This window comes from Prinia subflava (genome assembly GCF_021018805.1).
Source record: "Prinia subflava isolate CZ2003 ecotype Zambia chromosome W unlocalized genomic scaffold, Cam_Psub_1.2 scaffold_2cwr_NEW, whole genome shotgun sequence".
In the NCBI taxonomy this organism is placed as follows: Eukaryota; Metazoa; Chordata; class Aves; order Passeriformes; family Cisticolidae; genus Prinia; species Prinia subflava.
The window spans coordinates 2,173,681-2,188,345 of NW_026960607.1; the positions used below are offsets into that span (position 1 = coordinate 2,173,681).

The window sequence follows — 14,665 nt, forward strand, 5'->3', positions numbered from 1 at the left end:
TTAACTTGTGTAATGGTAGTTAATTCCAGCTTTCTGTGTTTCAGCTAAATTTTTCTGCCTGTGAGAAAGTATTATTATCCACTTGTTGATCAGGAAAACCACAAATAATTGTCCAGAAATCAACCACAACTAGGTGAGGATAAAAGCAGTATTTTGTGTCCAGCGAAACAGAAGCAACGAAGAAATGGAGAAACACGTGAAAGATACAATTTTTTCCATGTTACTGAAATGTGTGAGAAATGCTAATATTAAAAATGAAAAGTAGAATGCAGAAATGTGAAGACAGACCACCCTCTTCAAAATAAAAAATAAATTCACAAATACAAAGCAAAAGCACTGTGGGATATAGCCATACACATTAAGAATATCAGCAAACAACTGGTGGCAAATATATTGGCTACTTCTGGGAAGCTAAAATACTTTTATAATACTAACATTTTGTCACTAGCTGATTAAAAATAATTAGGATAATATTTGGAAAATTATTGAAAAATGTTATAAGAGAGCCAAAGAAAAATAAAAGAAAGGAAAAACCACATAGTTGTACAGCTTAGGTGCATGCAAAATATTAAGTGACCACAAAAGATCTACAAATCTTACCTTCAGTCATTGAAAACATTTGGAAATACTGAACAGGGAGAAAAACAAGGAAGTGTTTTGGGAGGTTCAAACATGTGGGAATGAACAAGTTTTTCCAAAACATAGGGCATGCTTAGTAAATATGATTATTTTTTTCTTCAGGGACCTTGCAATGAACTTTTGAGCTGAAGCATAAGCTTTTTTTATTCTGCATGAAATTGATAATTTTGGCAATATGTTGTAGATGATGAAATAAGTAATGAAAAAAAAGTTTTTGTTCCACAGCCAATCCAGAGTGATCTGGATAAACAGCTGTGTAAATGTGTGATGAGTGTGGGTCTGATCACCTCTCTGGGTGATCTCTTACAGGATTTGTAAAATGTGGCAGAAAATTTGAAGAAGGGCACATGATTTACAGGTGCAAAGCCTTCATTAAAAATTGAAAAATACAGTAAAATAGTATTTTAAAACCAGGGGTGTTGGGCTCTGTTACAGACACTATATATATTCAAGATGAATATCAAAACAGTTGGGAAACTAAAATTAAACAAGAAGTACCAAATTACTGCAGAGATTGTTGGACACTGTATAGAAAGCTCAGGACAACTGCTTCTGTGCTAGCTGGTGATCCTCAAGGGAGGGCAAAGAAGATGGGAGCAAGCAGCAGCAGTGAACAGATTTGTCTTTCAATTCAGGGGAGCATAGAGTTACTGACAGACAGAATTAGAGACTGAAAACAAACATATTTCAAATCAAATGTTTACAAGGCAGTGTTTGACAGACTGCAAGATGAGGCAGGCAGATATTCTTTCTTGAAACTCATTTTTTTAACAGACTATGTCGTGTGCTGGTTAATTTTCAGCCTGGGAGCAACCTGCTTGTTAACAACAGTAGTTCTTCACAGCTTTATTGCAGTTCTTTATCTGTTACTATCTTGCCCTTGTCCTGCCTGACTAAAGGCTGTTGTTTTAACTCAAGCAGTTTACAGTCTCAATTTAACTTAGTCTATTAAAAATATTTTGTTCTCATTTCCTACGTCAGCATTAAAATCCAAGTTGCCCACCAGAAGTTAGTGCAGGCTTAGGTTGGATGCAGGGCATTCTGGAGCTGCTCACTAATAAATCTGGTAATTGGCTTGGTAGCTTTTATGAAGCATGAATGTAATAATTCCCGTGCTCTGAAATCTGGAGATTGCCATAACTGAAACAAAGTCATAGCTTATAAATCACTAATAAATAACATTTGACAACTAATTAAGTCCAAATATGTTTTGCTATACTTAGATTTCCTAAGAGACTTAAATTATTTACAAAGTGCAGCTACACTTTTCTGAATACTTTTAACTGTATGGACAGACTTAGTTTTTGCTTCATATGTTCTTAAGGAAAACATTCTACTATAACACAGTATCTTTGTCTGCTTCAATATTACAGAATTAACTTGTTTTATTATGTGTGTATTGAGCTATAATTGCCATTCCATCCTTTACTAGACTATATCCTGTTACTTTGTCTTTTCATCAGATTGTTCATTTATTTTAATCTATTAAAATAATAAATTATTTTAAGCCTTTTAAGATAATAGTTGTCTTAATCTATGAAGTAATAGTTTTATGTTGATGTGAACTGAAACTATGAGAGAAGAGGTTGAGTGGTGCTATGCATGTTAAAAACAGAGAGAGAAGTGTAGCCTCTTTTTAATGCACTCATTTGAAAAGCAATTTTACTGTGAGAGTCTCAAAAAATACACTTTGTGCCAAGTGCTTAAGAAAATTGTTGAGTTGAATATAGTTTTTAACATAGTAGTACACAAGTTGAGCAGCTGTGTCCAAATAAGATGGAATATGTTCTATCTTGAAGAGTTTCTAAGGAAAATGAAAATTATTTAAAACAGCAAATCAAATTAATAGGTTTTGTTGGTTTCCTCCTTTTGTTCTTTGCCTTTCCTTAAGAGCCATCACTGGAATAATAAAAAATTAAACATACACTTGTAAAATTATGCCTAGCTACTGCTGTGAATGCTTTGATTCTTGTTGAATCAGACTGACTGAAAGAGTCAGAAAATTTATATTGAAAGAAATGTTTACAGTTTCCTCCTGTTATTTAACCATTGTCTGTATTTTACAGGGATCTTGGTGAAAAAACAATCATAGGGGGTGCATGAATTTGCCTTAAATTTATTATGTTGCTATTATTATTATCTGTTCAAGACATACTTCTAAGTTTTTACATACTCAGCAAACAGTTCTAGATAGTTTCCTGTGTTCATAAGCTTTAACAGGCACAGAAATATTTTTAAAAGTATTGGGTTAAAAAAAAAGGGGGATGGGAAGAGGGGGGCAAAAAAAAAAGAACCTAAATGAAGGTGATTTTTTTCTAATTACACAGGTACAGGGTTGTGGTATCCTATCCTCCTCAGAGCGAAGCAGAACTTGAACTTAAGGAAGGTGACATTGTTTTTGTACACAAAAAAGGTGAGGATGGCTGGTTCAAAGGCACTCTGCAACGAAATGGAAAGACTGGCCTTTTCCCTGGCAGCTTTGTAGAGAACATTTGAGAAGATTCATTCCAAGAACTTCAAATCATACTGTACTGTAAAATGGCACAAATATTTTGCCAGAAAAAGCACAGTCATTAAGTATTTTCAAATGTCTGTAATGTAAACAAAAATTGACATATTTTTCGTGTCTATAGCACAATTACACCAGCCAACAAAGGAAATGAAGGCATCTGCTGGTTTTATCACTTTGAATTCTTAAGTGTGATGTGTGCCTTGTACTGTCTGATTTATTATATAGAGGAATTTTTTTCCCCAAGTATGTTACATAAATGAGCAATTGTTTACAAGGCTCTAACTAATTTATTCTTGGTGTTTTTTTAAACTTGAATTTTGTCTAATAGCTAAAATTCTTGTGACTATGATTTTTAAAAATTATTAATTTATGAAAGAATAACAAAGGGGAAGCTGGATTCTCTCCTTATGAGCAAGCATTATATCTGATAAAGAGCCTCCCATTTATCCTCTGAACATTTTTCCCCTGCTGTGTCTGACAGTGGAGTAAGTCTCTGTTGTATGAGTTAATGTTGAGTGGTGGTGATGTGGCGTCAAATAGAATTTGCCAAATGGGGAAAAAAGTGTATTTTCTTCTTTGGACAGAGAAAAAAAAAAGTCAGTGGTATTCTTGAGTCTAGTTTTACTTCTTCATGAATCACCTGAGTAATGTTTCCAGGAGGCAAAGATGTATGTGAACAACTGAGCAAAACCATCTCAAGGTTAGGATCATCTCAAGGTTAGGAAAGAAGAAATTTAGGAGTGCCAACAAGAAATTCCCTATACCTTCTGTTCATATAATAACTTGGCTATTTGAACAAAGGTCGGCTTTGTATTTGTATATTTGGCCAAGTCTTTGGGCATTTAGCGCTCAGGATCCAACAAAATTGGAAGGCATGTTAAAGCCCAACACTTAAAATGAATATAACTTGAAAACATCTGTTTGATAAGACTGAATATAAAAATAAAATTACAAGTTGTACTTAATGTCTAAAAATGCCTAAGATGTGTAATTTGCTGTTTTCTTCTCACAATGATCTGCATGGCCAAGAGATGTTTTGAAATGTCTGAGCAGTAGTGGTGGTAAGTAATGCACTTGTGTTAAAGTAAAAGGCTTTATGAAACACTGTGAAAACTTTACTAACTTCTTAACCATTGCTACTTTGCTATATTCTGACTTTTTCTTTGTCTTGCATGTGTTACTCAATTCCTGCAGTAATGTAACTGTGCATGGTTGGCATTTTCCATTCCAATTTCCTGTTGCTGGGTTATCTTGCTCTGAAAATTTCCCAAAAGCCACTTGACCAAAACTAGTGAGCAACTCGTCTTCAATCAGAGGTGGTGTCCAGTGTTTGAATCATAAATAAAATTTTTTAATGTCCTTGCAGCTGATGGATAGAAAGAATGCAGCCTGCAAGAAATATGTTGTTAGTCTTGCAGGGTTTTTTTACAGAGTTGACACTGGTGAACACATGCGCTACTCAGCCGAATTTTTTTTTTAATTGTTTGATTATAGCAGTTTGATGGTGATTTTTTGTAAGACACTGAGCACCATCATCTCCATTTAAATCCATTTAAATCTGATGTATTTTGGCTGTTACTCAGCACTTTGCAAAGGGAAGCCAGTAAGGTGATTCAGTGTCTCACAGTACACAGAAACAGTGATCTGTTAAATCCTTATCATTTTCTTGAAGTTATACATTGAAAAATATCAAATGTTAATGACAGAGATTTCTTGCAATATCAGGTAGTATCATGATGGTCTTAAAAATAAAAAATTATATCTATAAATATATATAGTTGGACATGACAGCATTCCCAAATTAACCATCTCCCTTAAACATTGTATCATTCAGTTTTTGCATTTCTAAATCTTTTAAATAGTTTACTTGAATAGTCATGTAATATATAAAGGTTTTGTGAAATGAATTTTAGTTAGAAAGAGCTGATATCAGCTTTTGTCAGCATAAATTGGCGCTAGTGTGTTGTAATCTTATTTTGGAAAAATTAATGCATTTTATATTAAAGACTACTAAAGGTTAATTTTTTTCTATCTCTACTCTCCATATTTTAAACTAAGTGACTAAGGTACCTCTATTAATAGAATTTCATGATGGAAAGTCAGTTAAAAATCAGTTGTTAATCCAATAGTTCTGTTAGATGGAATACATTTTTAATTGATTTTTTTTAACGTTGAGTTAATGTTTGTAAAAAGGGCTTATTACATAGCAGTGCAACAAGGACAAAAATGCAGTTCATCATACCTTTTTTGTGATTTTTTGGGGGTTATTTTTTTGGTTTTGGCTTGGGATTAATTCAGTGTAGAAACAGACAAACCCTGTGCATTTGCTTTGTGTAATTCCATTAAAAATTTTGTAAGGTATTTTATATCTATGTTTGAAGTCCGGTGAATGTTAAGTGTTTGATTTATTATGTTAAACTTCCAATTCTAATAAATATTTTCTTAGCAAACAGCTAGAGCAAATAGTGTATGCAAACATTAAACATAAATTACTTGTAAAGAATTTGCCAATAAAATTCCCACAACTTGATTTCTGAATTCCTAGGAGGGTATTTATGCTCATAGAGAAAAAGTCTTCAGATTCCGTGATGTAAGAAGCTTGGAATGATGACTATAATGCAAAAACTGTAGAGAGAACTGAGGACCTGGCTGATCTTTTCCCAACTCCTTATTTCAGCGAGTAACTTCAGAAAAGAGTATGTAACCCCATCTCAGTCTGTTCATGATGGAACTACTGTCTCACCAACAGCGTATCAGGTGCACAATAGTTGTAAACTGCTTTCCTTAAGGAAGAAGTGTCTGGTGTAATGGACCTGCTGTGGATATATTGGAAGAGGTTGAAGCATCTGCCTGAACTTCCACTGTGGGCAAAAGTGTTGGTGGCAAGAGACTCGTTTGCCTGAAGAAGTTTTCTGTGCACAGCAGTCAGGCAGCAACTGGCTAAGGAGGAGACCTTGATTTGCATATGGCTACATGTCTGCCATATACATGTGGCCTCTGGGAAAACTGGTGGAAATTAATCCTAAAAGTGTTTGACAATGTTTGAGACTTGGTAAATGTTGCAGCTGCTGTGATAAGCTCAGTGTTAGGTGAGACTGATGAGCAGAACCTAAATTGTGCTAGCAGTGAATGGCGCAGCATTGGGTGCTCCTGACAGAAGCAGCATCTCATCTAACCTTCCTTAATTAAGGGGAATGAGGGGAGGGGGAAGGCAACACGATTTGTAGAAATGCAGAATGGAGAATATAGAAAAGCAAGATTTGTTTTTTCAGAATTGTGGTCTGACATCAGTGCATCCATAGAAGAAAAGTACACACAAACATCGTGGCTGTGTAGCAGAAGACTATTTCTTTGGGTTTGTTTGTTTGTTTGCTTGGTTTGTACTGTAATTATTGAGTAATTCTAATAACGTGTTTAACATTTGGCTTGCCAAAGGTACATGAAATGCTGTTCACCCTCACTTCATTACCTCTGCCTTATAGCAGTAATGACAATTATGATGGTTTTGCATAGGCTTAAAAATATGGCTTCTGAGCATTCTGGCATTTTTCAGGGAGCTGGCAAAATATTATATCTGGCTAGTTCTTTCCAAGTAGCTTTAAGCAAATCTGTTCAAAGGTGCACATTGACCTTAATGAAACACAAGAATCCACTTGTCTAGTTAAAAAGATTTGTGTCTGGCATTGTTGCAGCTGTGAGGCTTGGTAGGCCTCTCTGGTGGTCAGTTGCCTAAGGGCAGAAATGCCTAGTCATGGTGACTAGGCCAAAATAACCCTTCTCCCGCGCTTGGACCCTCTCTCATCTCCCTGTAAGACAATAGGTCACTTTCTACCCCGACTCATACTATTGGACCCCTTCTCAAAACCTCGGTACCCTATAAAAACCCCACTTTTCCCCCAGCTCAGTAGAAGAGCTGTCCCTGAAACCCTTCACGGAAGAAGCTAATAAAGATTCATCTGTGGAACTTCATACGGCACTTCTCTCTCTCCCTGTGTCTGCCAAGGCACCTTAGCAAGCTTATGAGCTGAGAATCACTGCAAAAGAGCTGATCACTGCTAAGAGCTGAATATCACTATAACTAAGCTTGCTAAGTGTTGCCTGTGCCTGGGAGCTTTGCCGGAGTTGCTTGGGCAGGGGGGTACGTAGGTGCACCCCTAACCAGGAACAACCAAGGCAGCCGAGACCGACCGAAGCTACCGGGAGAAAAACAAAACCTGGCGCACCAACTGCGGTGAAAAACCCAGGAGAGCAGCCTTCATCGCGAAGAGTAACTGCCTTGGTTCGCTAGAGCCCTTCTGAAGATAACTTCTCTGTTATAGAAGAATTTCTCTGCAGAAGGTGTCTGACGACCCTCTCAGTCCAGCCCTGAGGAGTCAGACATTGGCAGACCACCCTACCAGCAGTTTTTGACCCACATTCAGCTGAGGAGTAAGTAGATTCCAGCCTTTTTTGCGCGCAAGTTCTTTACTTGGGTCTTTTTCTTTTTATTTTTATTTCTCTTTTTTCTGCTGGGAGGGGAATGGGAACCACATTACTATGGGATCAAAAAATAGTAAATTCAAACGATCCCAGAACGAGAGAGACTTATATTTAGAAATCTTAGAAATTCTATCCCTTAACAACCCTTCTTTCTCTAAAAGTAAAATCTTAAAAACTAACTTGAAAAAGTTTATAAAATGGATTATTTCCCAGTTTCCTGATACTAATACACACTCTATCACTTTAGATTCTTTTTGGGACTCAGTGGGGATAAAAATATACACTTCCCAAACTAATGGAGATTTCTCTGTTACACGATTTCTACCCATTTTTCATAATATTACCAAAGTAGTAGAACAAGCAAATATTAAGAAATCTCCAAGTCCCCCTGCAGAGAGCATTCCAACTTTATCTCTCTGTCCTGGTTTAGGACAAAATTAGGGGAAAATCCCCACAACTCCCTCCCCCACCACCGGGTTCGGGAGGAATTTTTTTCAGAGGAAAAGTGGAAAAAACTTGGTTATTAAGAAACAACAAAAAACCACTCCCCAACACAAGAGAAACAGTCCGAGATGACAACAAGTGTTTTCACCAGTCCAAGAGAGGGTGAGCAGTCTCTGGTGGGGAGGGTGCCAAAGCTTCTCTCAGGTGCAGACTCTGGGGGGGGGGGGGGTCCCTTGACTTTCCCAAATCAGGGCCCGAAGCAGGTCCGATGTCTTCAGGGAAGGGGAGGAAGGAAAGAAGGGGAAAAAACAAAAGCAGAAAAATGGCAAAAAGCAAGCAAAAAAAAAAGCAGAAAGCAAGAGAGCAAAGCCAGCAAAGCAGCCTAAAGCTACCAGCAAGCAAGCCAAAAGCAAGCAGCCGGGGGAGGGGCTCAGCTATAGACAAAACAAACTGAGAACATGGGAACAGAAACACACGATTTGGGATACAAAGCATGAAAATGTCCTGTCACCCCAGGACACTCTCCCGACAGACTGTGTCCTTTCAAATGCTAATCTTCCCCCCCTCTCTCCAAATGCTGGCCACCACAGGGGAGTAGGGCCCGAATGCGCCGCTCCTGCCCCGCTCCCGCCCTGCGCCCCCGGGACCACGGCGGCCCCCGGCACCCCCACGCCCTCTCCCCAAGCCCCCCGCCCCCACCCCTCGGCCCCCCTTCCTCCACCTTCAGCCGCCCTCCTGGGGATGGAGAACACAAACTCCGTGCTGTCCCCATCTCCCCTCTCCGCGCCACCCCCACCTTCCCCCTCCCTCGCGCTGATCCCAAACCCTTCCTGCGTGCCTGCAAAGCCTGCAGGACCTGCTTATCTCATGTGTGGCCATCACCCTCCCCCCGCGGTACCCTCGAATGCCACTGTGCCTGCCCCTATAGACTCTGCCCCCCCACACCCCACCCCCCCCGCTCCCTCTGTAGCGAATGTGGCCCCATGCAATCCCACCCTCCCGCCACTCCCTTATCCCCAGACCCTGCAGCCACAAAACCCTCATGTCACTTCTGAGACATCCCATGGTAGCATAACGCTTTTACCCTGTCCCAGCTGCGCCTCCCATAGCCAGGTCTTGCAACCCTCTCTCCAGCACCCCACACCCCTGCAAAATGCCACTCCAAAACGCCAGAAAAAGCACTCCTCATCTGAGGACAGTAGTGATAGTGAGTCCAGTTCTGATGCAGATGACATTGATCCATGGGCTTTAATTAAAATGGAAGCCACTCACGCAGGTGACTGGGAGTTGGCTCAGAAAATTTCTGCCTTCCCTGTAACTTATATAAAGGGAAAAAGAGGTGGTGCCTCCACTAGTATTATATGGGAACCTAATACAAACAAAGAGCTCATAGAACTTCGAAAAGTGGCCAAAGAACACGGCAGAAGTTCACATATTTTTAAAAATTTCCTAGAAGCTATCTTCTCAGCACATGTTTTAATACCCCATGACGTTAAGAATATTGCTCACTGCCTTCTATCCCCGGCAGAATATATGCTATGAGAAAGACATTGGAAAAAACAATTATAAACATTATCAGACACATACGCTAAAGATCCTAATAGGCAAATTTTTTCAGTTGAACAGCTGGCTGGAGAAGGTAATTTGCAGAAACCCTCAGATCAAGCTAAAACTTTGTCTGAGGCAGCAATACAAGACTTGGCTATTGCAGCTAAGACTTCCTTACTTCTTACCCCAGATGACTCTATCCCTACCCTACACGTCTCTAATATTAAACAAGGAGTAGATGAAAGCTTTATCAAATTTGTGGACAGAATTAAAGATGCTCTGGATAAACAGATAGAGAGCATAGAGGCAAGAAAAGAACTGTTATGCAAACTTGCCATGAGCAATGCTAACGAACAATGTAAAACTATTCTGAGAGCCCTACCCTTGGATACAGAACCTACCACAGAACAAATGGTGGAAAGCTGTACACGTCACCTCTCCACTGAAAACACAGCCCAAGCAGTTGCTAAGGGTATTGCAGAAGGAGTTTCTGGTGCATTTGCAGTAGTGACTTCCAAAGACCAGACCCGCTGCTTTCACTGTGGAGACTTTGGACATTTTATAAAGGACTGTCCAGATAGGTCACCTATCCAAATTCCCTGTAACGCCTACCAAAGGCCCCAAAATCGGCAGCGCTTCCAGCAGTGTTCGGGAAACTACCAGCGGAGCGTGGTCAGGCTCCACGCCAAGACAACAAATCAAAAGCCATGCAGACCCAACCATGCATCATTCCAGGAGATGCCACATCACATGAAGGGGATCCAACATACAGAGCAATACAGACGGGAACCCGGCGCCAGCTGGTAATTGCTTTATCCATTGACTTAAAAAAGAGGGATGTTTATCGTGTCCCTACTGGCAAGTATGGGCCAAAAGGAGGTCCTTTTGACATTTTAATTATAGGTGATACCATTAATGGGCCGGATGAAATTTTTGTGTTTCCAGCAGTACAAACAGTGCACCCAGGTCAAGAAATCTTGGTCCAGCTGTGCTGCACAGACTTACCATTTTTTCTTTTAAAGGGAACTCCAATTGCACAAGCCTTTCTACTCCCAAAAAATCACAAGGAACAGCTTCCTCTCAACCCTATAGCAATGTGGGCACAAGTTTTGGGACCTAATAAGCCTACCATCGAGTGTGGCCTATCCTGCAAAGGTGAGAAGATCCACCGACTGGGACTCCTGGACTCGGGCACAGATGTGAGCCTCGTTGCTCGTTCAGAATGGCCAACAAACTGGGAACTACAACTGGTACCGGGTATGATTTCAGGGACCGGTGGAGCTACAGTGTCCATGCGAAGCAAGCACAACGTGCTCGTCGAAGGGCCTGAAGGCAAGTTGGCAACTATCCACCCATTTGTGGTAAGGGCCCCCATCACCCTTTGGGGAAGGGATGTTTTATCCCAATCAGGAGCTTCCTTACAAATTCCCAGTCGGGATTTCTAATTGGGACCACTGAGGAGCACGCACTACCAGATACCCCTCAGCTCACCTGGAAATGCCAAACTCCGATCTGGATCGAACAGTGGCCCCTCCCTAAAGTAAAACTGCGTGCACTACAAGCACTTGTAGAAGAACAGCTTGCCAAAGGTCACATCGTCGAGACCACCAGCCCTTGGAACACCCCAGTCTTTGTACTGCAAAAGCCTGGAACGGACAGGTGGAGACTCCTCCAGGACCTGCGTAAAATCAGTGAGGTAACTGAGGACATGGGCCCCCTTCAGCCTGGACTGCCTTCACCATCGATGCTGCCTCGAGACTGGACACTTGCCATCATAGATATTAAAGACTGTTTCTTCAGTATTCTGCTGCACCCCCAGGACGCTCCACGGTTTGCTTTTTCTGTCCCCTCTCTTAACAGAGAGGCTCCACTCAAAAGATATCATTGGCTTTTTCTTCCCCAAGGTCTCAAGGTCTCACCTACCATATGCCAATGGTATGTTGCTCATGTTTTGTCTCCCGTTCGGAGCCTATTTCCAGATGCAATCATCTACCACTATATGGATGACATCCTCATCTGTGCATCAGACAAAGCCTACCTAGACAAAGCGGTTACAAAGACTATTGAAACCATATAAAAAGCAGGGTTCGAGATCCGTGAAGACAAAATACAGTACACCAACCCATGGACTTATCTTGGATTCCAGATCCGGGAAAGGACCATCGTACCCCAGCAGCTCGTCATCCGAGATGACCCAAAAACTCTGAGAGACTTACATAGTCTGTGTGGATCCATCATTTGGGTACGTCCTCTGCTAGGAATTACAACAGAGGACCTTGCTCCCCTGTTCAACCTTCTCCGTGGCAACGGAGACCTGGACTCTCCACGCACTCTCACAACAGAAGCCTGAGATGCCATCACCAAAGTCCAAGAAGCCCTATCTTCACACCGAGCCCATCGCTTCGAGCCTAGTCTGCCTTTCCAGTTTGTCATTCTGGGAAAAGCACCCCAGTTCCATGGACTGATTTTCCAGTGGGATACTCAGCTTTGAGACCCTTTATTGATACTTGAATGGATCTTCACAAACAACCAACCTACAAAGACAATTACCACCTTCCAAGAAATCATGGCACATCTAATAAAAAAGGCCAGAACTCGCCTCCATTCTCTTGCAGGGTGTGAATTCACATGCATATACATGCCATTAACCAGTGGAGACCTGGAGCATTTGCTTCACAACAATGAAAATCTCCAGTACGCCCTAGATAGCTATATAGGCCAAATTTCCATCCATATCCCAAAACATAAACTTTTTAATATAACCTTTAATCTGACCCCAAAATTAGTACAGAGTAGAACATCTCTCAAAGCTCTAACAGTCTTTACAGATGGCTCGGGGTCATCCCACAAGTCGTTAATGACATGGAAAGACCCTAAGACCCAAAAATGGGAATCTGATGTCCAAATTGTGGAGGGATCTCCACAGATTGCAGAGTTAGCAGCTGTTGTCAGAGCCTTTGAGAAATTCAAAGACAAAGCCTTTAATCCTGTTACAGACTCTTCATATGTTGCAGGTATAGCTATGAGGGCAGAACAAGCCCTTCTCAAAGACGTTTCCAATCCAAAGTTACACCAATTGATTTCTGCATTAATATGCTTAATCTCCCACAGAAAGCAACCTTACTATGTAATGCATGTGAGGTCACACACTGACCTCCCAGGTATCATCGCAGAAGGGAACAGGAAAGCAGATGCATTGGCCATGGCACTAGAGACTGCTAACATCCCTGACATCTTTGCCCAGGCAAAGTTGTCACATGCATTTTATCATCAAAATGCAGCTGCCCTTATCAGAATGTTCAAGCTCTCAAAAGATCAAGCAAAAGCTATTGTTGCCACGTGCCCGAACTGCCAAAGCTACCAGATACCATCTGTGGGGACGGGAGTCAATCCCTGAGGACTTAACAGCTGCCAGCAGTGGCAGATAGATGTCACTCACTTCCCACCTTTTGGAAGGTCAAAGTATGTGCACGTATCTGTTGACACATTTTCTGGAGCAGTGTTTGCATCATCTCATCCAGGAGAAACTACACAGCATGCCATAAAGCACTTCCTCCTTGCCTTTGCTACCCTGGGAGTACCAAAACAGATCAAAACAGATAATGGACCTGCCTATGCCTCTCGTAAGTTAAAAGAATTCTTCAGTGACTGGGGAATAGAACACAAGAAAGGCATACCTGCAAACCCCACAGGACAATCCATCATAGAGAGAACACATCAAACCCTCAAAAGAGTCCTCAATCAGCAGCAAAGTGAAACAAAAATCATATCTCCAGTTGAAAGACTCTGCAAGGCTCTCTATGTCATCCAACTTCCTAAATGGTACAACATCAGAGCCCGACCCTCCAGTACTTCGCCACTTTGCAAATACCACCCAAGCAAAGCTTGCTGAGAAGCCACCCGTGCTAGTGAAGGACCCAGAGACACATCAAATTTCTGGGCCTTTCCAGTTAATTACTTGGGGTAGAGGATATGCGTGTGTTTCACTACCATCTGGCCCAAGATGGTACCCAGGAAAACACATAAAACCATACCTAGGCACTACAAACACGACTCAGTCAGACACTGACAAGAGTTCCTCTGAGGTGAATACAAGACCGCCTCAAAACCAGACAAGTTCTGCCTGGAGATGAAGGCATCGCCGAATATCCACGTACCAAAGAAAAAACCGACCCATCACACGACAGCAGAAGAAACAGAAAAGATGAATAACATTCTGCTGCATCAGTCAAGCTATAAGCCAGACATAGCTTGAACACAAACTTGTCCTCTGAATTACATGTTATTATCTTTAAAAAAAAAAAAAAAAATTACCTTAAAAACCCCTATTATTCCCTTTTCCAGCTCTTACCAAAAACCCCTAACCTCACACCCACTTACCCATCCCTTGATAAAAAAAAACAAACAAAGAAAAAAAAACGGGGGGGGGGAGGGGGGAAGGAGCAGAGAAATGGAATGAGGGAAAAAACCCTAACCCTCTCCTCCCATCATGAAAGATAACAAATTTGCTTATATCCCCTATCAGAAGTCTTATCCCTGTCCAGAGATGAAAACTGGTGCTCTCCTCACTTCTGTTTGGATGCTCTTCACCGTACTGTATGCCTGCGGCTGGATTAGCCCACAGCCTAGTCATAATGTTTGGGTAACCTTACCAAAAACATTGAAACAGGATAACATGTGCTTATCCATGGGGAGCGTTGATAACCCACTTTCCACATGTCTAGTAGGGATTCCTTTCGTAGCAGATGACTGGCCCGTCTGTAACTCAGAGCTCCTCTGCATCACAGGTAAGAGACCCAATGCAGTAGATACTTGGGATGATTGGACAAAAATGTTACCTAATGCCCTAGAGGAACCCCAAGAACTGGACTTGCTGGGGTCCACCAAAGCAGCATACTGTGTCAAATTTTACTATAGACGCCCAAGGAATAATGGGCCAGAAATTAACCAGGTAAAAAACACATACAAAAAAGACATATCACCCATTAACAAAGCCTATAACTATCCGGATTGGTGCAATTACACCACTCGCGTGATATCTGT

At 41.2% G+C, this 14,665-nt stretch overlaps 1 protein-coding gene across 9 annotated transcripts in view; it reads left to right on the forward strand.

Moving 5' to 3' along the window:
* Nucleotides 1-8,737, forward strand: part of SH3RF1 (SH3 domain containing ring finger 1) — a 128,509-nt gene extending 119,772 nt beyond the window's left edge. For 2 of the 9 annotated variants that reach the window (XM_063424304.1, XM_063424305.1), the window contains exons 12-13: nt 2,967-3,052; nt 5,829-8,735. In XM_063424304.1, coding sequence (XP_063280374.1) covers nt 2,967-3,052; nt 5,829-5,959 — 217 coding nt within the window. In that variant the 3' untranslated portion in view covers nt 5,960-8,735. The other 7 variants (XM_063424310.1, XM_063424309.1, XR_010083728.1 and 4 more) reach the window with 7 other exon arrangements.
* Nucleotides 8,738-14,665: the final 5,928 nt, after the last annotated feature.